This window comes from Centroberyx gerrardi, chromosome 16 (genome assembly GCF_048128805.1).
Source record: "Centroberyx gerrardi isolate f3 chromosome 16, fCenGer3.hap1.cur.20231027, whole genome shotgun sequence".
NCBI classification, from domain to species: Eukaryota; Metazoa; Chordata; class Actinopteri; order Beryciformes; family Berycidae; genus Centroberyx; species Centroberyx gerrardi.
The window spans coordinates 23,358,995-23,381,729 of NC_136012.1; the positions used below are offsets into that span (position 1 = coordinate 23,358,995).

Below are 22,735 nucleotides of genomic sequence, written 5' to 3' on the forward strand. Positions count from 1 at the left end.
GTGGTAATAAAGGTGGGTAGACAAGATTTATGTCACCCTAAAAAGTTGGGTAAACTCTATTCTGCAAATTAAAAGACAGGTAAACTGAGTTTAGATGGTTTTACCTTACACTACATCCTTGTTCCTATGATCCTGGACAGGTCATTCAAAATTTGTGAACACTAGCTTCTCCCATAGCCATAAACAAGACTGCCAAGACTCATGTGAGGTAATCAAGAAATGTTTAGGCTATAGGCCTACTGTGTAATGACGGGAGACTGAATTAGTGGGCTGCAACAAGCATCCTATGAGTCAGTGGAGCAGCATAGGCTTACATCACATATTAGGAGTGGTAAACAGAAAGAAGGGTGAACTGACCTCCAGTCTGTGATCATCATAAGGCAACAAACCACCAAGCAAAGCAAAAAGTTAATTATAGTTTCAGAAAAGAACTAACTTATGCTTATTTCCATACATTTAAATCATCAATTTGATACTATTTACTATGGTGATTAAAAAAAAAAAAGTCAGCCAGATGGGTAATGGGTAATGGGGTAATCTTTACCCTTCACTGAATCCCTGGATCTGCAGATTAGGGCTGAATCTAGACTGGCAACAATAATGTTTACAACAAATATTATTCAAATTGTCCCCGTGAAAACAGTGGATAGTGACTTTAATGGCAGTTTACTAGGATTCCTAATTTCTGCATTTCCCCAGTTGGTTTTGTATAATATTTACAGATCTACTCTTGCGCAGTTACCACTCCTTTTAGATCAGCGCCGACGCAGCAGCGCAATTCTTGGCACGCTCCAATGTTGATGTATTTTGTAAGGTAACGTTAGCTGTCTGGGTTCATTATATTGTTGACCAAGTTACACAACAAGCTCTGTACGGACAACGAAGTGAGGGCGCCATAACGTCACTTGGTTTGACATAAAAAATTAAAAGAAAACTGCTGTTCGCTAGTGAACTTGCACTAGCTGACGGACTCATAACGTTATGTTTCCAGCTAGCAGATATTCAGTTCAAGGTAAGTTAGCAAACATCAGCTAGCTAACATTTAACCAGATTGCTTCGCTGGCACCAGAGATCAGCTGTTATTTCATTTTAGTGACAGTGTTGTCAGGTGTAACTACACGATTTACATGCTAACTTCAGCCTGTTATCAAGGGTCAAGTGCAGAATAATTTGCTGCATTTTTTAACGTTAGTTTGGTGGCTTTCTACAAGCGCTAGCCTTAGCTGACGTTAGCATTAGCCAACAGCTGACCATTCCCATTTGCCTTAGCATCAAGCTAAAATGTGGGTTAAAGTTTAAGCCAGATATAGGTCACCTGAATGGTGTCCTTGTCCCGTTCTATATATTCAATTTACACTTGATCGAATACATGTTGAAGTGGTTATTAACTTGCCATGGTTATGACAGTTACCTTGAAATGTTTTGCTGTTGAAGAAGTGGTTTTATTTATAGCATTGGACTTTGGATTTAGCTGCTGCCAGCCAAGTTTAGCTCTGCTAGCTAGCATGCTGCTACTCCTGCAATCTACTTTGTGACAGCTGCTTAACATATCCATAACCATAACATTTTGGGATGGTTTTTTTTTTCCATCTGTTTTTGATATGACATGTTTCCGTAAGCCCTCTTGGTATTTATCTCACCTGCTCAAATTTGTAAATCTTCTTTCTGTGATTATGTCATTGTATGATTTCATCACTGTATTTTAGCACTAAGCAAACAAACCCAGCCAAACTAAACCAGAGTGTACAGTAGGATACAACCACATGGCCACCAGTTTGAACTGGTCCTGACTGGGAGCTGGTCTCTCTTGCAGCCCACAGGTGTATCAGGCTATTGAAAACAGTCCAGGCAGACCATGCTGCCCCTCAGCTGTACACATCTGTACACAGACGGACTTGCTCTTCCGTCTCAACACCCCAAATTACAACACACTACACCATCCACCCTCGGGATAAAGATTCACGATGGGAAGGTAAGACACTGCATCATCCTGAATTGTCCTGAGGCATTTTCAGAGTCACTTTAACTGTCAAGTGCAAAATGTGCACAGATTGGTCTTGTTGAGGTTCGTGTAAGGACATATCGGCCACTACAAGGCAGATAAGTGCATACTGTTGTTGGATGTTTAGATTTTGTTCATTTGTTTACTTGTGTGTGGATGGGAATCTGTGAGTGTGCCCCCTGATAGCTTCTATTTCTTGTTTATTTCCATTTTTGGCTTCTCCATATGTGTGTATATGCCATGATTGCTTCTAGTGTTCATACTATTCATTCATACACAGGGCTACTGCGCCAACAGGAAAACTCGGCAATTGTTACTTTTTACTTTATTACTTATTTTTTTACGTCAAAGTTCGTGAGTTCGTAAGTAATTTATCTAAGATTTATTACCCATGCTACTGCTCTCATGCCCTGCTGAAGTGTTCTTGAGCAACATACTGTTGTTGTTCCAGAGGCACTGTTCTGTAGCTGACACTGTGCTCGAACCTGCCTGTGGAGGGGGGCAAGAGAAAAGAGAATTTCCTGTACAGATCAATAAATGCCAGAACACTCTTTTTGAGGAGGGCTGCTGCCCTATGAATTCAGAGCAAAACAATATATAACTTTAAGCTGTGCGTCCCACCCATCCAAAATCTACTCCAGTGGTGGTAGAGGAACAAAAAGCATTTCAAGAGACCAAACACTACCTTGCAATTCCTCCCAGTTCCAAGGCTTGCTGTGTTTTCCACTGCGGGACAAGTGTTTCACAGACTCTGTATGTGCCTCGCTCCACACCATGTAGATATGCTTGTTTATTTCACAAGAACTAGGCTCAAACATAGTAAGCTGAGGTTTTTTTTTCTTGTTTCTTTTAAATCTGATCAGGCCTGTTGGTGCAAATTTAATTGAGATTTTCCTTAACCATTTATTAGCCATTGCCTTATTCAGGTGGGCCTATGGAGCATTAACGTTTCAATTGTGCGTCACTTGTGTGGGTACATCTATTTTTGACTATTCGAGTCGACTCTGAAATTCTTGTAACTACTCAATTTTTTGGAAGAAAAAAAAAAAAAAGAAAACGCCATCCCCAGTTATTACTCTGTTGAGAACAGAACCCGTCCTAGCAGTTTTGGTGCCAGGCTTTTCTCATTGAGCCACACAGGTCTACATTTCTCCTCCTAAAATAGAGCAAAATTAAATTAAGATGCAGTATTCCTATTTCTTGTTTGTGAAATAATGGTTTCTTTTTGGTCTCTTCTCAGGCATAGAGATGGAGAGGTTTGCCGATGAGGCTGATGTGGTGATAGTAGGTGGCGGCCCTGCTGGCCTTTCAGCAGCCATCCGTCTCAAGCAACTAGCCAACGAACAGGGGAAGGAGCTGCGAGTCTGCCTGGTGGAGAAGGCTTCTCAAATCGGAGCGCACACGCTCTCAGGGGCCTGTCTGGAGCCCACGGCCCTGAACGAGCTCTTTCCTGATTGGAAGGAACGAGGGGTAAGTGTCAGTCTCTCAGTCAGCAGGGTGGGAAATTAACTTTCTGATCCACTGCCCAGTGTCTGGTAGACTCCTAAATTCTACCAGCCACTCATAGTCTTTACCAGACACTTTTTAAAATCAGATCAAGGGTCAATATGATGCATGGTCTGGCTAGACATTTCGAAAACCAGCCAGTCGCGTATCTTGCCTTGCTTGTCGTGTCGCCACTCATTTTTTGTTCTTTGACCCCTATGCCTCCTCCGCCGCTTGCTGCAGTGCACCACCTCTCATTATCTGTGTCTGCTGCCTCTAACTCCAACAGTGTGTCACCACATTCTGCTTCCAGTTTGACAGTTATCTAACCTGATCAGGGTAGACAAGCTAAACTAATGTAGTGGGTGGTGAGGCTTAATATTTTCTTTGGTAACAAGATTTTATATCAAAAACTATTTGTTTTGAAACTACATTGCTAAGTACGATGCAAAGGAGTGGTCATGGGAAGAAAAGAAAGGCATGGGGGGGGGTGGCTGGTGGGTGTTAATTTCCCACCCTGTCAGTGAGGGAATCAATCAATCAATCAATAGTAGACCAAATTCAATGAATCATCTGTGATGGGAGGTGCCCACATGATGGCCATAATGATATATCTCCTCTCACCCACCTTTTCCTCTAACAGTCAAGATGGGTTTCTACATAGATTACATCAGGTCCTGCATATTGGTTAAATATCCAGGAATGTATGCTGAGCATGCATGCTCTATTTTAGCAATGCCCTGTTTGACATTCATTCACATAAAGTTACAGCACAGTTCATTCATGCACATTTGCATACACTTACACACAATCACACTTGGGAAGGGTGTTTGTGCATGCGTTTGTGTTAAGAGTGTCTCATGGGTTCCTAGCCATACACCCCAGCAACATATGGGTGTGAATGTTAAATGTAAGCGTACAGGCAAACCCTCATGAAGTCTCCCCACAGCAGAATAACAATACCCGCTGTGCTCTTACCTCAGGCACCTCTGAACACGGCAGTAACCGAAGATGTGTTCAGCATTTTAACCGAGAAATACAGAATTCCCGTCCCCATCTTGCCAGGTAAGAGCTTGATTTATCCAGTGTGAATAAAAATGGTATAAATGTTCCTTAGTGTGTGAGCTCCTCTTTTGACCTGACCAGGTGTTTACAGATTCTGCCTCCCAGATGGTATTATATTGCAGTTTATACTAAAACTAAATATAAATATTTTCCATGGTGTCAATGAGAAATTTGCATAGTGTCTGTAACCATTATTGGTTTAATTACTGTGGGGGGAAAAACATGCTCAGAACAAAGTATAAGGGAATATAAACTGACAGTTAACTTTGACAGTTAATGGATGCAGCTAGCTATATACTATGTTATCTGGGTTGTTGTGTTGCAGCCATTTAACAAGCTGACTCAAACTCCGTCAGCAGAACTACACAAACTCTAAGGAAAGTCAACGGGTTAATTTTTTGGGGGGTTCATCTGTAAACAAGGCCTAATAATGCTTCGCCTAGCAACAAACAAGCTTTGCTTTGTCCTGTTTCTCCTATTATGCTGCCAGAGTGTGTGTGAGCATAGCCCCAGTCTCAAACTTAATTGTTGTTGTTGTTGTGTTTTTTAAAGATAAAATGTCTGCATTTCCATCCAAGTTAACACAATGGGTAGACGCCTTTCTGAATAAACACAGTATCTGTACTTTGAGGGAGAGAAACCGAGAGGCAAGTTTAGCACAAGAGAGAGAGGTTTGACATGTGAGAAGCTTGTAGCCTCTTGTTGAATTGCGTTTTTCTCTCTCTCCATTCACTGCCATTGTATGGCAAAACAGGTCTGAAAATCACACTTCTAGCACATAAAGGAACGCGAACAAAGCAGTATATAAGCTGACAATATATATAAAAAAAACTAGTCATTCTGCGTAAATGTTTTTAAGTGAATTGCTTTCTTTACGTTATTAAACCTTTCAGTTCGGATGAATTTCGGTGTTACACTTGTTCATTCTGAGTAGCACTAGCACCAATCTGACGCGTGACTTTCCTCGGTGCCTGTAGGTTTGCCCATGAACAACCATGGTAACTACATAGTGAGGCTGGGGAACTTTGTGCGTTGGCTTGGGGAACAGGCAGAGGAGCTGGGAGTGGAGCTGTATCCTGGATATGCTGCAGCTGAGGTAAGCTCTCCTTTGCAGTCCTCCTTTACTGTTCCTTTTGACAGCTCAAATATCTTTAAACTGCGACACATTTGTTTTTCTCGTTTCTCGTAACGGTCAAAAATGTGAACTCGTACGTGATATCTCAGACCCCAATTTTGACGAACATGCATGATGCATTTTGCCGCTGTGTTCTGGTGTTTAAGAAATTATACTGATGGTGGCGCTATAATTAAAGGTCAAAATTCAAAACTTTGAAAAGCTTTAACTGGTCTGATTTTGATGAAACTTGGATGGGATGATGCATCTTGTTACTGATTGGCCCAATGGGTGCTCACATCTTTCGAACCAAAAAAAAACAGAAAACTTGTCTTTCCCAGCTCTTATTTCCGTATCTACAATTTCTCCATTATATCTGAACATTCAAGGAACCCAACAGTGTGTTGTTGTTTTTTTCTGGGCGTTTTCTGACTTTGAACTTTGCACTCCTTACAACTGGTTGATTGTAATCTAGGAGTTTAAGCTTGTTCGACTTCTGCATTCATTATAAATCACCCTGGGTAAACAGAGAGCTGAATGGCAAAATATAAAATGTTATTCAGGAATTAAAGCGGGAAAAACAAGGTCAGCATTTGCATGTCAGTTCAAGGTCTGTGTGGAGAATTGCTGCACATTCTGTCCTCTAGAGATGTTACTGCTTCATTTTCCATTTTTCCCCCATGCTGGACAATAATTAAAACTACATTCACAGTTGTTTATGTGCATTCATGTCTCATTATTATTTAAAACTGGCTATGTCTCACTTGAGTTAACATCAGTGCAACAGTGAATCAGTTGTTCAGCCAGTTTGATTAAACATGTTTACAAACCCCTCTCAGCTTCAAGTGTTTACACTTCATCTGTGTTTCTTTTATCAAGGTTTTGTTCCATGAAGATGGAAGTGTAAAAGGAATCGCCACCAACGACGTAGGCATCGCCAAGGATGGTTCACCGAAGGTATTCTCAGAAATTCAGTCAATAACACTGAGCCAGTAAAGTCCCTTTTTAATTTGTTGTTGAATAGCCTGCTACATGGAAATTAGAAATACAATATTCGTTTTATATGGTGGTCTGTGCAATATGTTGGATCCCTCAAAGGCATTGAATGGATCTAAAGAGGAAACAAAACAACACGTTGAGCACGTTCCCAGTTCTTAGAACGTCATCACATTTCCACAAATGCCACTTGAACGTAGGGCTGGACGATAATTCAATATTATCATTTATCGTCTTTCAGTGGAATCATATCGTGATGATATGAAGATGTTTTAATATCGTGACACACATTTCTGCTGTCTAAATTGATGATGACAAGCAAATTTTACTTAAAAACTCTGATAAAATGAGGTATGGTAGGAATATTATTTGAAAATTTCAGTTTTGTTTGACATCACACCTAACATTACCATTCGGTTCAATGAGATGAACATTAATTTGATTATTTAACGTGATTTTGCATAGGCTACATGAACCATATCGTGATATATATTGATATTGAGAAAACTCCTAATGATTATCATGATATTGATTTCAACCATATCGTCCAGCCCTACTTTAACACCATGATTAGGCTCTGTATAATACTCAGCTGCTTATCTCCATAGTGTCCTCTATTCTTCCCTTGTTTCAGGATGTCTTCGAGAGGGGGATGGAGCTCCATGCTAAAGTCACACTGTTTGGAGAGGGCTGTCATGGCCACTTGGCCAAGCAGCTCTACAGGCAGTTCAACCTGCGGGAGAACTGCGAACCCCAGACCTACGCCATTGGCCTAAAGGAGGTAGCTAACTCAGCCTGCGCTCATCCAGCTAATTGGAGAGGGAATAGGTCACTCCATATGTGGCTTGAATTTGGTTTCCCCTTAATGTAGTTTGATTCATTGCCAACGAGAAGAGTCAATTTAAAATAGAATAAGGCCTCCAAATAATGGTTGGTTACTTGTAGAGCAGACAAACAAACAAGCCATATACAGAATTTTAATAAACTAATAAAATTGTATTTTGCTGATGGGTGGTGCAGATGCCGGCACCTTGATGTCATGGTCAGTTAGTTGAAAATGTGAATGAGTGGACTGAATAAATGAATATTCTGCTTGTTGCTAACAGTCTGTGTTCACTTTCTTAGCTGTGGACGATTGATGAGAAGAAGTGGAGGCCAGGCAGAGTGGAGCATTCGGTGGGCTGGCCTCTGAACAGGAACACATATGGCGGCTCCTTCCTGTATCACCTGAATGAAGGGGAGCCGCTGGTGGCCTTGGGCTTTGTGGTGAGTGTGAGCACATTCTGGCAGTTTGCAGTTGATGTAAACACATGTGACGGCTGGATGTCATGCAGGCTATGTATAACCTCAGGAAAAAGTCCTGGGCTTCTGAATAAACAATTCAGCCTTGGGCAATGCTGTATACTATGGATCTTGCAGGGGGAAAAAAATCTCACTTTTTAAATTGCATGCTGTCATGTTTGTACAGTATGTACGCATGTAGTGTGGTGTAGGTGTGATGACTTGAATTGAAACACAGCTTTTAAATGTGCAACAAAGGGGTATTTTTACATTTTAAATTATAATACAAGTCCTCAGTGAAGAGGAAAACTGATGAACCAGTATGAGGTGGCGGTGCATTTGCTTATGAAGCAGTAACACAGAAGTAACAAAGGAATCCATCGCCGATCCCTCATGGATTCGTCCAGTTGCACACGTCTGTGCAACTTATTGTGAAGTTCATCGTCCTTGGTGTTTACAGTGAGTATGATTAAAGAAGCTGCTCCCCTAGGTCGGCTTGGACTACAGCAACCCCTACCTGAGCCCCTTCAGAGAGTTCCAGCGCTGGAAACACCATTCCTCTGTAGCTCCCACTCTGGAGGGAGGCAGCAGGATCGCATATGGAGCCAGGGCCTTGAATGAGGGAGGATTTCAGGTGTGTGCATGTTACATGCAGGATGTATTACTCATTATTGATAAGAGTATTTATAGCACCTCTCAAGTGTTGTAAAACAAAAGGATAAAACAAACATAAAAAATCAGATGAAACAATAATAATCTTTTAATCTATTTATAGAGCACTTTAAGCTCTATAAAAGCTAAAAATATGAGCAATACATGAAATGTGTCAGCTATTGAGCGATATTTTCTCAGTCGGCATACATCATATTGAACACTGACCAAACTCTTAAAACCCAGGCAGGAGATGAAGGTCTGGGAAAAGTAGAATGAAAAGTAAATTGGTCAAGAACCCTCTCATCTTCCTCTCCAGTCTGTCCCAAAGCTGACTTTCCCTGGAGGGATGCTGATTGGCTGCAGCCCCGGTTTCATGAACGTACCAAAGATCAAAGGCACACACACAGCTATGAAGAGCGGCATGCTGGCTGCCGAGGCCATCTTCCCCAAAGTCACAGCCGAGAGCCTGGATTCAGAGACCGCAGGTAACCAAGACCCATTGATGATAACGATAACTAGGTTTGTATTGCATTTCACTGATTCTGTTGAGGACTGTAGCTTGTTAAGGCCCACTCGGTAAATTTCATAAACCATATTGGACTGTTAATACTACTGTAGCATGAGAGCAGTAACAACTTATCAGTTAATTGCAGATTTTCAGTTGTATTAAAAGAATTAAAAACTTCAAACATTTAATTCTCAGCTTAATTCTCAGATTGAACAAAATGAACAAGGTTTTGTGCCCCAACTGAGGAGGAAGCTAAACAAGCAAATTAAAGGGTAACTTTGGTATTTTTCAACCTGGACCCTATTTTCCCATCTTTTTGTGTCTAAACGACTAAAGGGGACAACAATTTTTGAAATTGGTCCAGTATTGAGCGAGATCGCTTCAGCCGGCAGCCGCGAAACGAGCTGTAATGTAATCCTATGGGGCAAATCGCACTGTCAATGTACGTCCACTAAAAGTGTTTGTCGTTTCGCGGCTGCCGGCTGACGCGATCTTGCTCAATACTGGACCAATTTCAAAAATTGTTGTCCACTTTAATCACTTAGACACAAAAAGATGGGAAAATAGGGTCCAGGTTGAAAAATACCGAAGTTACCCTTTAATAGTAGAGCAGAAAAGAAATTATAAATCCTTCCATTTTACCAAACATTAATCTTCCAGGACTTCATGTACCCGAGTATGCCGAGAGCTTGAAGAACTCGTGGATCTGGAAAGAGCTGCACGCAGTGAGGAACATCAGGCCATCCTTCCACAATTACTTTGGCCTGTACGGCGGCATGGTCTACACTGGAATCTTCTACTGGATCTTCAGAGGGAAGGAGCCGTGGACTCTCAAACACTGTGGTAAGTTTCCTGGCTATATTTTGCAGCACAGGACTAACTCTTTAGTGCTGTGGAAGGGAACGGGTGGGAACGGGTGGGTCGTGAATCAGCTGTGAGATGTTGAATCCTCCTTAAAAGTTTCAGCACCACTGCCGGGGACAGCCACCGAAAAGCATCCTTCAGTTCAGCACCACACAAGTGGATAGTGAGTAGGCGGATGACATGAAACTGAATCCATTATTCCCATTCCCCTTTCCCCTGACTGAATGAACAGAAAGAAACCTACAATATCATGTTTAACATCCATTACACAAGACTAAAAGAAATTTGTAAAGATCACAACAAAATGAATAAAATCACTGTAATTTATGACTCCATATCACGGTCGTTTCTCAGTTGCTAGAATGTTACAATATGATGTTGCGGGACAACATTTTTCAAGGGCAGTTAGGAGTGGGAGGAAGCTTTTAGAGTGCAGGTCAGTTTGAGGTTTTTAATGCGGGAGTGAGCAGGAGGAGCAAGGCCACACCACAGCACTGTAAAAATAACATGAAAACAACATTGCAATAGGAGAAAGACGGTGGAGAGGAACGATGAGTATTCCATGTACAATGGAGCAGTATGGATTTTCACTGTTTAGTGTGCTACTGTCGGCCTATAGCTGTAACGCCACAGTAAACCAATGAATTCTCTTTGGGAATACGAGGTCATCTTACCTCAGGAGAGCAAATCAACCTTTCATAACTGGCCATGCTGGGTTTGTCTCAGGCCTCGACGCAGACCAGCTGAAACCGGCTAAAGACTGTACACCCATCGAGTACCCCAAGCCCGACGGCAAGATAAGCTTCGACCTGCTCTCCTCCGTGGCCCTGAGCGGCACCAACCACGAGGGAGACCAGCCCGCCCACCTGACCCTGAAGGACGACAGCGTCCCGGTGGCGAGGAACTTGTCCATATACGACGGGCCTGAGCAGCGCTTCTGCCCCGCAGGTAACACCGCTAACACCACGATCACACCTACAGGTTTTCTTTGGTCTGAAGCATAGTGGGAAAAGTTTACTTTGTTGCATTGTGTATTTGACCCGTTTAGATTCACACCGACCACTTACAAGCGAACCAGGGATTGTAAACAATAGTCACATGGACTCACAAGTAGCTTGTTTATTTTGGTAACCTGTTATCCTGTGAAGTTAGAGATTTTGGCAGCGGCCGGAGTGAAAACATATTGATTCCAGTCCCTAACGAACCGCATCACAGTTCTCTTGGAAGAGGAGCGAGAGACCTGCATTTTCAGGCATCTTGGTGCGTTTATTCGGTGCCGCCCAAGTTCGAATGCCATTGTTCCCACCTGCACAAACAAGCCGAATTAAAAGAATAAACACGCCAGAGTTCGATTAAATCACATCAAACATGTTTGGTGTTGCAGTAACTTTGTTATCTCCTGAGATGATTGCAGGGCAAGAGCTGTACTGAACTCAATTCTTAAGACTGCAAAGCAAAAGATATGTAGTTCAGTGTTGAAATGAGTTGCAATGATTTTAACCTTAGAGATTCCTTATCACTTAGCAAATAATATTTCCCATCATGTCAGATATTTAATATCCTGTCTTCATCCTTTGTTTACACAAGGTCTCGAGATAAATACACATACCATTTTCTACCGGAAAACTTGGATTAATGCCACAACCTCTGTTTAAAAAAAATGTTCATGTGACACCCAAACAAATGTGTTGATATCTTAAACAATAAATAGAGCCTAGTGTTTGCAATTATGAAGCCAGGCAGCCTTGCAGTCTGGGGGTATTGGCTGTGTATATCTCATTTTCACACTCTAGGTTTTCAATCAACAACCACCGAACTCCATTCTCTCTGGGACAGTAGCTGCCTTTGAATTCTCTACAATCTTTGAAATTTAATGAAGAATAGTCAGTCGCTACACTAGGAATGGCAACTGAGGAGGAGAATGCAGCGAGACAATTATCTACTCTTTATGCCCTACAGAGGCCAGCCACGACAAAGAGCTGGGGAAACTGGATTAAGTAGGCCTCAAGCACAGCAACCGCAGCAGAAACTATCCTCAAGCAATGTAGCTTTGTGTTAGTATTTGCAGTTATAGTTTTGATATTTAGATATGGAGTTAATATTGGTAGCTGGCATGAATAAACAATTCCTCCAGGAATTTGTGATTGCTTTTAGTTGCAAAAAGCAAATATTCATCAAATATTGTAAGGACAGGCAGTTACAACAGCTGAAACTCATCATGCCCTTTCAGAAAATTACAAACTGCTACTCGTTTATCAGCACATTCTATCCTAATCAAAGCACATGTCAAATTATTACAATTTTGCCCTCTGACTCAGTTATTGCTAGAACCTTCAAATTAACCACAGAAAGCAAACATTGTAAATTGCCTTGCACATCTTTTCAGACTGCATTTCTGGTGACTGTCACAGAAACCTGAAACCGAGAACTGAAACCCTTACAAAGTTAATGAAAATGTTTGTGTTTAAATTGCTGTCACAAATCCCAACACCCAGGTGTAAGGTGCTGTGTATGACTTGTTTCCTCACTAATTTACCCACTTCTCACCCCTGACCCCCAGGTGTGTACGAGTACGTTCCCTTGGAGACGGGAGAGGGGATGCGATTGCAGATCAATGCTCAGAACTGTGTCCACTGTAAGACCTGTGATATCAAGGATCCAAGCCAAAACATCAACTGGGTTGTGCCTGAGGGCAGCGGCGGACCGGCCTACAACGGCATGTGATCATCTGTGGGGGTTTTCTTCTTTTGTTTTTTGGTGGGAATGGGAGGGGGGGTTTATATCATGAGGACCTAACCATAGCAGTAAGGTAGCTGTAAAATATGATCCATTCAGGATTGGCTGCCAGCTAATTGCGAGTGTGCCTAAGTATGAAACTGAACATCACCATATAGCTGTTGGAAAAAAACAAATCTGCAAAAGGTACGCTTTACAGAAATTAAAACATATGAGTATGCATTTTCACATGGAAGCCGTGTAGTTTGGAAATTATACAATGGGGTTTTACCAGTTTAAAATGGCCCCAGGGGTCATGAAACTTAGTAAACAGAAATAGCCACATAAACTTGAATTCAAATTAGAAAAACATAAAAATTTGTAGTTTTGTGTTTTTTGCAGCACAGCTTCAATATCAATACTCAATATGGGCATTGTAAAGAGGGGTTTAAGACAAAAGTGGCTTTTGTTAATGTATGGTTTTGAAAAGTGAATAAATGCTTGACCAACTCAAATACTTAATATATTATATTGCAATGTTGTGAGCAGAGCAAGCAGTGTTGTCATGGATAGCATTTCCTTCAAAGCCCCCTGTAATGGAACACAAACTCAGAGGAGCTGTGCCTATGTTTAGGTTTATTTCATACAAGTTTCATTCAAGTTATTGCAGGTATCTTTTTATAATTAACAGCTTTTGATCTGCAGGATACTGTACATAATGTCATTAATTAGCTCATAGAATCACTGTTAATGAATAAAGAACACTAGACTGTCTGTTTATTCTGACATCTGTAAAAAAAAATAAAAATAAATAAAAATGATGGACTTATGGGTAAAGTGTACTGCATCAAACAGATTAATATGAAACGATACAACATACACAACTTTGCCTTTTGCAACTGTTGAACCACTCGACAGTTTAGAAACCCCAGGAACAAATAAATGGTGGAAAACCAGTTCTTCAGAGTAATGGCGTCATTATGACAGTAATGCATTACTCAAACTAATCACACAGTGAAGACACTTGTCAGTATGCTGACAGGCCACAGCTTGCAAAAATCAATTATTCCCTTCTATCAATTTCTTCAGTGAGAAATGTGCCACTCCAAAAAACATAAAAGGACCTGCCACTGAAAACATTTTCAACCTTGTTACACAACACTCCCTATCTGACTGAATTGGTAGTGCGGCTTCCCTTGGAGAAAGGACTTCAAATATTGATTAACAATAAACAATTCATCACATCATCTGGTGAAATGTTTATGCGAACATTTTGGCATAGATTTTCTTCTCTTTCTCCTTCTCCTCCTTGACTTTCAGCTGGACTCTCTTCATCTCGTTGCCGATTGCTATCAAAAGAAGGTAATTTCAATTGAATTGTCAGACAAGAAGCTTAAGATACAAGTGAATCAATGGGCCAAACCTGTGAGCACGGCCAGTCTGTGCTGGATGACTTGCCAGCGAGAATGGTGAGATTTCTCACATGATGCTTTTGATTTCCCTGTGTCTAAATTCATAAGATTTGTCTGCCTCTCTGGACATTTTGTCAATTGAATCTTTATTCTTAAAGAAAGCCTGCTTCTCAAGGCGCAGACAGCATGAAATGCACAGTTATCACTTGTCTCCTAGCCAGCAGCCAATAAACTGGAGCTTAAAATATCAAAAGTGTGACACTTTCAAAAGCAGAGAAGAGCGCTCAAGTCCCACCCAGTGCACAGTTTGTCGGCTCACCAGTTGAAAAACTAAACATCCCAGGTGTGATGACAAAACCTACAGACTTACCACTAACTAGCATGATAGGGGTGCATGTATGTAATCCACTTGGCTGTTTCTTAAAGTCTTGTACATTCCACATTCACTGGACAATATGAGTTTTTTGTAATAAAATACTTGAATAATCAACACCATCAGGGCGTTTTTAGGAACAGTTCCAAGTGAATTAAAAAACAATTGTCCATAGATGTCAATACAACCTAAAACACGTTAGGCTGACTGAAGCATGTCCAGCATGGTGGGTTGGACTTCTTTACTAAGCCTGTTTATGTCTCCTGCTGACAGCCCTGAAACGTATACATTATTAAAACTTTTCTCCCCATAGGTGAGAGCTGGGAGCAGAAAAAGATTGTTAGGACCCACACAATATTAGCTGTCCTTTCACTATTCGGGAAAAAACTGACATCTCCAAAGGCATTTTGGATTAAAGCGCCTTTTTCTCAGAATAAATGGTGAAGAGGCAGCTGATAGTGTGTGGCTTTGAACAATTTTCTAACGAGTCACTTTGGACCAAGCACCTAGACTGTGTATCTGATCTATCCTGTGAGACTGACTTCATTAGAGTGATTTTTGATGAGTGGTATTATGTTTTGAGCTGTAGATGTGCTTTTGTAGGCAATTACAGTACAACATCACTAACCCCTTGACGTGTTGTTGAATATTCTGAGATTTTAAACTAAAGTTAGGCTAGCAATTTCAGTCCAAGTCTTTGTCAATGACATTCAACCCAGAGCCTATCAATTTGGCTCCTGTGAGCTCTATAAGTACTTGGACAGTGATGTTTTGCCTCCATACTCTTCCGTCAGATATGAAATAATAAATTTACTTTAGGTTAAATTGCAGAATGTTAATTCTTATTTGAGGGTATTTTCACCCATACTGGAAGAAGAGTTTAAGAACTAGAACCTGTTTTCTTCATGTTCCTCCTTAGGTCACTAACCTGTTGAGCCCTGCCATTAAATCCCTACTTTTCGGGGATCTATTTGGATAGATAATGGACAATAACGTCTAGTAGTCTTCAACCCATAAATATCACCAGGCTCTTAAATAATGTTAACGTCAGATTGTCTTTTCAGCCCTTTCAGCTTTAGAATGCATCTCTGAGGATTCAGCTGTGACTACACTTGGCTGTCAGTCACACCGAGGCTGTAAGGAAACACCGGCTCAATAACTAAACAAAGGCCTGGGTTATTGACATTGATTCTTCATGCTCCTGTGACTGAGCTCAAAGGTTTTCATGAATAACTTGTTTCTCCCTACGCATTTTCCCACAGAGCCCAATAAGAAGGAACAAGGACCACAATGGAAACAAGTCCAGGACTTTTTCCTGCAATCCTGGACTATTTTTCTTCTGTATTTTTCTACTGTACTTGCATGATATAGATTTTTAAAGTGTTCCTGTAAATAACCTAAACTAAAACTAAGGAAATCAGAATGGAGAAGCAAACATTTAAATTATTCATTGCATTCCTAGCAAGCCATTTCTTTGATGGAAGGTAACAAATCACAGCTGGGGAAAGATAAACCTAATTCTGCCTAAAATTGGAGAAAAAACTGAAAAAGAAAACTTCCCCACCTTTGTCCTCTGGAGTTATTTCCTGAGCTTTCTTCAGATCAATCTGTAATACAGACAAGTTCAGAAAAACAATTTGTTAAGTCAAACAGACCCAGACTGCTCAATATTGATCATCTCTTCTTCTAACTTGCAATTCCATAATCAATGCACCAGAATTTTGTCTCGTCTCAACCACAAGGGCATTGAAATTAAGTGTTACGTAAATTAGGAATTATTACTTCTATGTGCCATGGGCTTAACTATAACACGTGGCCCGTTACCTCACCAACCCTGGCTGTCATGTAACATAACCAGTTATGGGAGTTCATTGGATGTGGACAAAGCTGTTCACAAGAGCAGAACTTCACATGTACTAATGTCAGGGTGGGAAATTACCATCAGCCCCCTATAAAATGCTGGTACATTTTGGCTGTGGCTGAATCAATCAGCAACTTAAGTGGGTAATCAACCATCATTTAAAGGACCCATTCATTTCTAAAAAAAGAAAAATCTAGCTGTCAAATAAAATAGTACAAGTGGCTGGTTAGTATTTGGGTTTACCAGTCAGTGTGTCCTGTATACACACAAAAAATGGTTTCCTGTGCTGCTAATGGTGTATGAAACATATAAACCAGGAGAGAATGCATATATACGTTTTGAGCTGTGTGAATACAGAACTGTTTTAGTGTTGAATCCGATACATCCAGCCCCCAGTCTGATATTTTCATTTCTCGATAGCCACTTTAAAGACAGACAGAGGTGGTTTTGTGGAGGTTACCATGGCTTTGTTGTATTCCTTTAAGCCCTGCCAGGCCTGGGCCCTCCGGAAAAGTGCCTTAGTGTTGGCCTGGTTCAACTCTAGGGCCTGAAAGACACAACAAACACACACACCATTAACATATGTCATTTGGCAAATGCTTTTATCCAAAGTAGGGTTAAGCCGGTATGAAGATACATCTGGCCGATATTGGCCAGTCATGGTGTCCGCTGCGGATAAGATGATTTCTCCCTCAGCTCAGCTACATAAAAATGGTCTGTATAACCTGCAATGGAATTTTATCCTCTGTGCACATTTTATTTATTCATTTCATTCTTCCATAATGCTTTTTGTACATTAATTATTCATTTAAAGGCCAAATGTATCCCAGAGTTGCCTCTACCACTGACTAGGTGAGGTGGGTCACCCTGCCTTAAGAAGCTGCTACACCTAAAAGACTTTCATTAATCAGGGTTACAGTCGAGCTGATTGTCCCATAGTTTGTTTGTTTACTGTTATGCACAAATTGCAGAAGGAGGAAACCATCCGAAGTACATTTACACAAGGGTTAAAAAGTACATTGTTAAACTAAGTTAAATATACAATTAAAAGGTTGTTGTTTTGACATGACAATGGTAAAATCTAAAGATATAGAACATCGGTACAAAATATCAGCTACCAGCAAATTCAGTCGAAAAATATTGGTTATCGGCCTTAAATTTTTTTTTTTTTAAACTGACAGTAGTGGGAGAGAATAAATTTTTAGCACGGATGGCCCCCATGGCAAATGCACTGTTAACCCTGACAGAGTTACTGCCATGCCATACAAGACCACCAGAAAGAAAGAGTGTGTGTGTGTGTGTTTAAGTGTAAGTTATGGTCTGGCCTTACCTCATTGCAGCTGTCGAGGGCATCTTGCCAGAGCTGCATCTTCAGCTTGCATGCCGCCGTGTTGAGAATGCAGCTGAGAGCGATGGGCTCCAACTTCTGCTGGGCTTCCTCCTCCTCCAGCTGCTCTCCGCTCATCTCCAGGTACCTGCAGGAGGAAAAATCAAGCACACTTGATAGGAATGGAATTGGATCATGAGGACTTATGATCGGTGTGATAGACTCACTGTAAGTATATTGCCATCTGCTATTAAGCCCGGGTCAAATTGAAGTCAAAATTGCAGTGACTATTTTTAGGTGTTCTTAGTCCTGGAAGGAGTCTGTTGTGCCAGAAGACCCAAGATAGCTCAGTCCATCTTCTGACGCTACTTCAAAAGTATCTCAAATGACAGATGTCTGTCATGTCATGTCTGCAAGCGCCAAATGCCGGTAAAATTTGTTTCTTGGCGGATAAATAAATGCTGCCACACTGGCTGGTAACTTTTTGAAAAGGTGACATTTGAACTCCTTAGTTATATACAGTTTTTGGTCTTTGCCTATTCTCAAACTTTGTCCCTGCTGGCCACCGTACCCTCTCTCCAACTGTGAGCCAATCAAATTACACTGCCTTTACACAAAATAGTAGCATCTGAACTTCTGCAAAATTTTCCTCCCGTTTCTCCACTGTCCAAATGGTTAACTATCCTAACATTAGTTGAAACTTAACCTTGTCCCATATGACAAGTCACTTCATGATGCATTACAAACTTGATCCACTGTATAAGTGAGTGAGCAAATTTAAATTACTCTTGTCTCTTTATTGAAAGTTTCACACAGTACCTGATTCTATAGAGGAACTAGCATTGAAAACAGATAGGGTGACATATTTCTATGAAAAAATATGTTAATTATTATGGCTGGCAAAAATGATTCTTGCCACGACACTAGGTGTAATATTTATAAAAATGTCTGTAGGTCATGTAAGATAATTTAATGTGTTTACATGGATAGTAGCAAAGTATGTGTCTTCGATTCTCACTCATGCTCAATGAAAGTGATTGTGTAAGTAAACCACATCCATCCAGTACTTTACCTGAGGGCTTTGGAGTATTTCTTGACTGCAGACAGCCAGTCCTGACTCTTAAAAAGGTTGTTCCCAATATTCTTGACATCCTCAGCAACGGACAGGACTTTGTCAATCTAAAAGCCAAGACAAATTATAGTGCAACTGAAGACCTTCACTCACAAAATCTGATACCTACTTCGATAACTGCTGGTATGAAAGTAAACCCCTTAGCCATCTTGACTGCTTTGTAATCATCTGTCTTTAAATAGTAAGCAATGAACATTGGTTAATATTTTTTTCCAAAATACATATACAGAACTTTCCTGTCTGAATAAAAACGCCACACAGATTTATTCAACAATCCCCAAAGTGTGGTGAGGTGTATACTGACATGTGTAAAGGTGCAATCACACCTACAGTTTGTTTTCTTTAGCCTGAACCATAGAGGAAAAGTTTAGTTTGTTGTAGCTTTTGTTTTGGTTCATTTAGGTTCACACTGCACAATTACAAGAGAACTAGGGCTTGTAAAGAAAAGTCACATGGACTCACAAGTAGCCTTTGGACAGAGTTTTGTTAACCTGTCATCCCGTTATGAAGCAAATGTAGCATTGTTGTCCCCCACCCAAACTAACCAAACTAAAGGAGTAAATGCTCCAGAGTTTGAATAAAGCAATCCAGACGTGCTTGACGTGAACACACCCTAAATTTGCCTATTAACTGAGGGCAGCAGAGCAGTCTGAAATTGTTTCCCAAAGGAAGAGGATTCGTCAATTTCCTTTAAAGGAGTAGTTCAGCCAAAGATCAAAGACCTCATGGATACTTACGTCTTTGAAGTCGATGTCTGAGTCCTCAGGGAAGTCTGGGTGGGCGTCCCCTGACCCGTCGCTTGGTGCCACGCCCCATTCGTCCCCGTCCTTATGCTCGCCACACTCTGCTATGACACATGGCTACAAAGACAGACATCGAGAGAATGACGCCTCTGGGCAAAAGTGTACTACATTTAAGAATCTGATGCACGGAACACGCACTGTGGGCCTGTACAGGATCTGAGCTTGTTGTTAGAGTAGGTGTCAGCTTTGTCAAACGGTGGATATCTCATTTTGGAATGAAACTCCTCAAATACATGTTGCTCTGGAAGACATATTTACCTTAACAGGGACGTCTTCTTTGGTATCGATGTCCTCCAGCATTTTCACCAGCCCCATCCCTTTCAGCACCTGTCCGAAGACCACGTGCTTCCCGTCTAAATGCGGTGTGGGGACAGTCGTGATGAAGAACTGGGAGCCGTTGGTGTCTGGCCCTGCATTGGCCATGCTTAGCAGACCCACTTTGTCATGCTGTATGGGGAACAAAAGAAATAATCACAAAAGAGAAAAGAGAGCACTACTAGCATACACAAAATACAAAACACCAAAGCAGTGACTGAATGGTGCTGTTTGGCAATTTCAGTGTCATCCAAAAACAAGATTATGAATGCATTTTTTTAAGAATATTTTTTGGCAATCACCGTAGAGAGACAGGAAACACTGGGAGAGAGAAGGGGGAATGACATGCAACAAAGATCCCAGGCAGTTACACAGTATGCACCTTAGCCAAATCAGCCACCAGGACACCCTGGATGAATGCATTTTTAATCGCATATAAGCAAATAGTTTGATTTTTATTCAAAAGTGAAGACATCCTTAGTGCTCTTGATTTACCCCAAAAACCTTTTTTATTTATAAGCATATCTGTTTACAAAGTACCAAAGGCAATCGGTAAGATGCTGGATGTAGAAACCAGACGACATTGCAGACCCCAGGAAGATAAGCCTAACTTATTGCAATGGAGTCAGATACCGGGGATTCAAATGATAAACCCTTTACCTTGTAATGGAAGTTTTCATCCTCAAACTTCTCCCCATAGATGCTCTCGCCTCCAGTGCCGTTATGGTTGGAGAAGTCTCCCCCTTGGATCATGAACTTCTTGATGACTGTCATTAACAAATTGACAATCAAGTTACTTTTCAGAGATCATCATGTTGTGCGATACAACAAGACTCAATGTTGATGGTGCTTTAGAGTGTCTAAACACAAGAGTTAAAGAACAAAGGACTCATTTATTCCCACTGAAACTAGACCGCTTGATTTGTGAAATGATATAGCGTCTAATGATGGTATAAGAATATATTTTGCACTGATACGCAACTTTATATTCCACTATATCCAGCTACTGACTACCTGTCTGGTCTTATTAACTGATCTTTATCTGTATGGTATATGCTGTGGCATGCGTTGTTATTGTGTATTTTAATTGTTAACCACGTCTGTAAACCAAATTGCTTTTACAGGACAATAAAGCTTTCAACTGAATTGAACTGACCACTTTACCTCTAGTGTCACGCTGAACTTAAGATGTTATTTCTCTTTGGTAGAATATTTTCACTCTTCAGCATGCACACTTCCATGAGAGTTCAGGAGCAGTTCAATCTTAAATATTAGATGCCCCGTAGACCCACTGTCCAGGATTTCCCCCCCGGGCACAATATCAAACATTTCAATTGCAAAAACATTAAGATGTCCTACCAAGGTGAAATGTCACCTTAACTTCAGCTGTGAATGTTACTTACTTCTGTGGAATGGGCATCCTTTGAAGTGCAGCGGCTTCCCAGTGGATTTGCCAGTCCCTTTCTCTCCAGTGCAGAGCGCCCGGAAGTTTTCAGCAGTTTTTGGAGTAATATCAGCAAACAGCTCCAGAACTAATCGGCCAGCTGGGGACACACAAGAGTTCAATGTACAAGTTCAGATTCTGAATGACAAAAACAGCCTGTGGGCAACCTGAGAATGGTCTGGACCAAGACAAACACTATCATGCTTGCTTTCAACATGAACCAAATCATTCTGTTGTTACTTGACAATACAGATGATATGGAGCTGGATATTGAGGTATAATGAAAGCGTTCTGGCTAACCTAACAGAACTATAATAGTGTATCTTTTGCAACAATTAGGCCTTGCCAAGCTACAGTAGAATGACATAAAACGTGCCATGTTTGTAGTGATAGCCAATTATTCATTTACAGCCAGTGGTAAGATTACATAACATTAGGTAATGATGTTACCCACCACATGCATTACTATTTAACTATTAGTATGCCTATTAATGCTTTATTACAGTGGTAAGACTCATTACTTAGATTAACAGTCTTAATAGACAAATCAACCACACGTGGTTCATTTACTCAGACAAGCTCTCTATCGTTAAATGAATACAATTTCTTTGACTCGGTGCTAGCTAACATTACGATAGCCTTATTACAAGTACCAATAACGATATTTTTAAACTGGCTTATTCAGTTTCTACCGTTTAACTTTCCGGCTAGCTGGTAAATGAATCAGTGTGTTTCTCGAAGTCACTAGAATGTATGAGCCAGGACGGTGCTAAGCTAACGAGGCTAACAGTTAAACCGGCCCACAATAGCTGACAGTAAGTTAAAATGTCCTGACCTCTTTCTTCACCAATGTCTACATCAAAGAAGACACGGGGGTTTTCGGGGTTTGAAGGCCTGTTGGACGGTGTTGCGTGAGACATTTTAAAGAAAAAGGCGATTTAAGGCTATGTAGCTAAACCCACGGTACTCCCGGCTTCAGACAGTGTCAAGCCACCAAGAATGAAAACACGTAAAACTTCCGATCAAACATTTCAAAATAAAGCTCTTTTGACATATTGCAAACTTGTTTTTTGTAATACAAAGTACCACAGTGACTAAAGCGTAATGGATATATTTAATTTGGAATTTGCAGTTAAGGAAGATACAAAAGTGTGGTTGGTTGTTTTCCCTCATAAATATTATTTTCACGGCATATTATTAAGCGTAAGTGAAAATAGGACTGTGCGCTTAAATAAAACTTCCGGTCATAATTTGCAAAATAAAACCCTCATTAACGAACATTATGTTGCTTGTTTTGATTATTACCAACGTGAAAAAAAAATATTTGAAGAACAATCTGTAGTAAATGAAAATAGTTGTCGTTGTTTTCCATTTTTTCCTTTTC

The 22,735-nt window shown here is 40.7% G+C and overlaps 2 protein-coding genes across 2 annotated transcripts; one reads left to right on the forward strand and one right to left on the reverse strand.

Annotated features, from left to right (window-relative positions):
* Positions 1–856: 856 nt before the first annotated feature.
* etfdh (electron transfer flavoprotein dehydrogenase) lies at positions 857–13,505 on the forward strand. Its single transcript, XM_071914883.2, has 13 exons — positions 857–1,012; positions 1,814–1,972; positions 3,243–3,472; positions 4,471–4,552; positions 5,530–5,648; positions 6,546–6,623; positions 7,297–7,443; positions 7,788–7,928; positions 8,434–8,577; positions 8,914–9,082; positions 9,766–9,948; positions 10,696–10,917; positions 12,530–13,505. The coding sequence occupies exons 1-13, from the start codon at positions 982–984 to the stop codon at positions 12,691–12,693; spliced, it is 1,869 nt and encodes a 622-aa protein (XP_071770984.1). The 5' UTR covers positions 857–981; the 3' UTR covers positions 12,694–13,505.
* ppid (peptidylprolyl isomerase D) lies at positions 13,304–22,325 on the reverse strand. The gene is made up of 10 exons (XM_071914884.2): positions 22,187–22,325; positions 21,311–21,451; positions 20,568–20,674; positions 19,851–20,039; positions 19,527–19,649; positions 18,730–18,836; positions 17,661–17,805; positions 16,791–16,877; positions 16,034–16,076; positions 13,304–14,033 (listed from the first exon to the last, which is right to left on the reverse strand). Exons 1-10 carry the CDS (start codon positions 22,269–22,271, stop codon positions 13,945–13,947), a joined length of 1,116 nt encoding a protein of 371 aa, XP_071770985.2. The 5' UTR covers positions 22,272–22,325; the 3' UTR covers positions 13,304–13,944.
* Positions 22,326–22,735: the final 410 nt, after the last annotated feature.

What these genes read in the sequence shown, in the direction of transcription:
- ppid (XM_071914884.2), bottom strand. Translation starts at nt 22,271, where the DNA reads ATGTCTCACGCAACACCGTCCAACAGGCCTTCAAACCCCGAAAACCCC. An exon ending in CCCTCGACAGCTGCAATGAG is followed by an intron (nt 16,878 to 17,660) that starts GTAAGGCCAGAC and finishes TGTGTCTTTCAG; the next exon opens with GCCCTAGAGTTGAACCAGGC. An exon ending in AATAACTCCAGAGGACAAAG is followed by an intron (nt 14,034 to 16,033) that starts GTGGGGAAGTTT and finishes TTCTTTTGATAG; the next exon opens with CAATCGGCAACGAGATGAAG.
- etfdh (XM_071914883.2), top strand. Translation starts at nt 982, where the DNA reads ATGTTTCCAGCTAGCAGATATTCAGTTCAAG. An exon ending in TCCCGTCCCCATCTTGCCAG is followed by an intron (nt 4,553 to 5,529) that starts GTAAGAGCTTGA and finishes CGGTGCCTGTAG; the next exon opens with GTTTGCCCATGAACAACCAT. An exon ending in CCTGGATTCAGAGACCGCAG is followed by an intron (nt 9,083 to 9,765) that starts GTAACCAAGACC and finishes TTAATCTTCCAG; the next exon opens with GACTTCATGTACCCGAGTAT.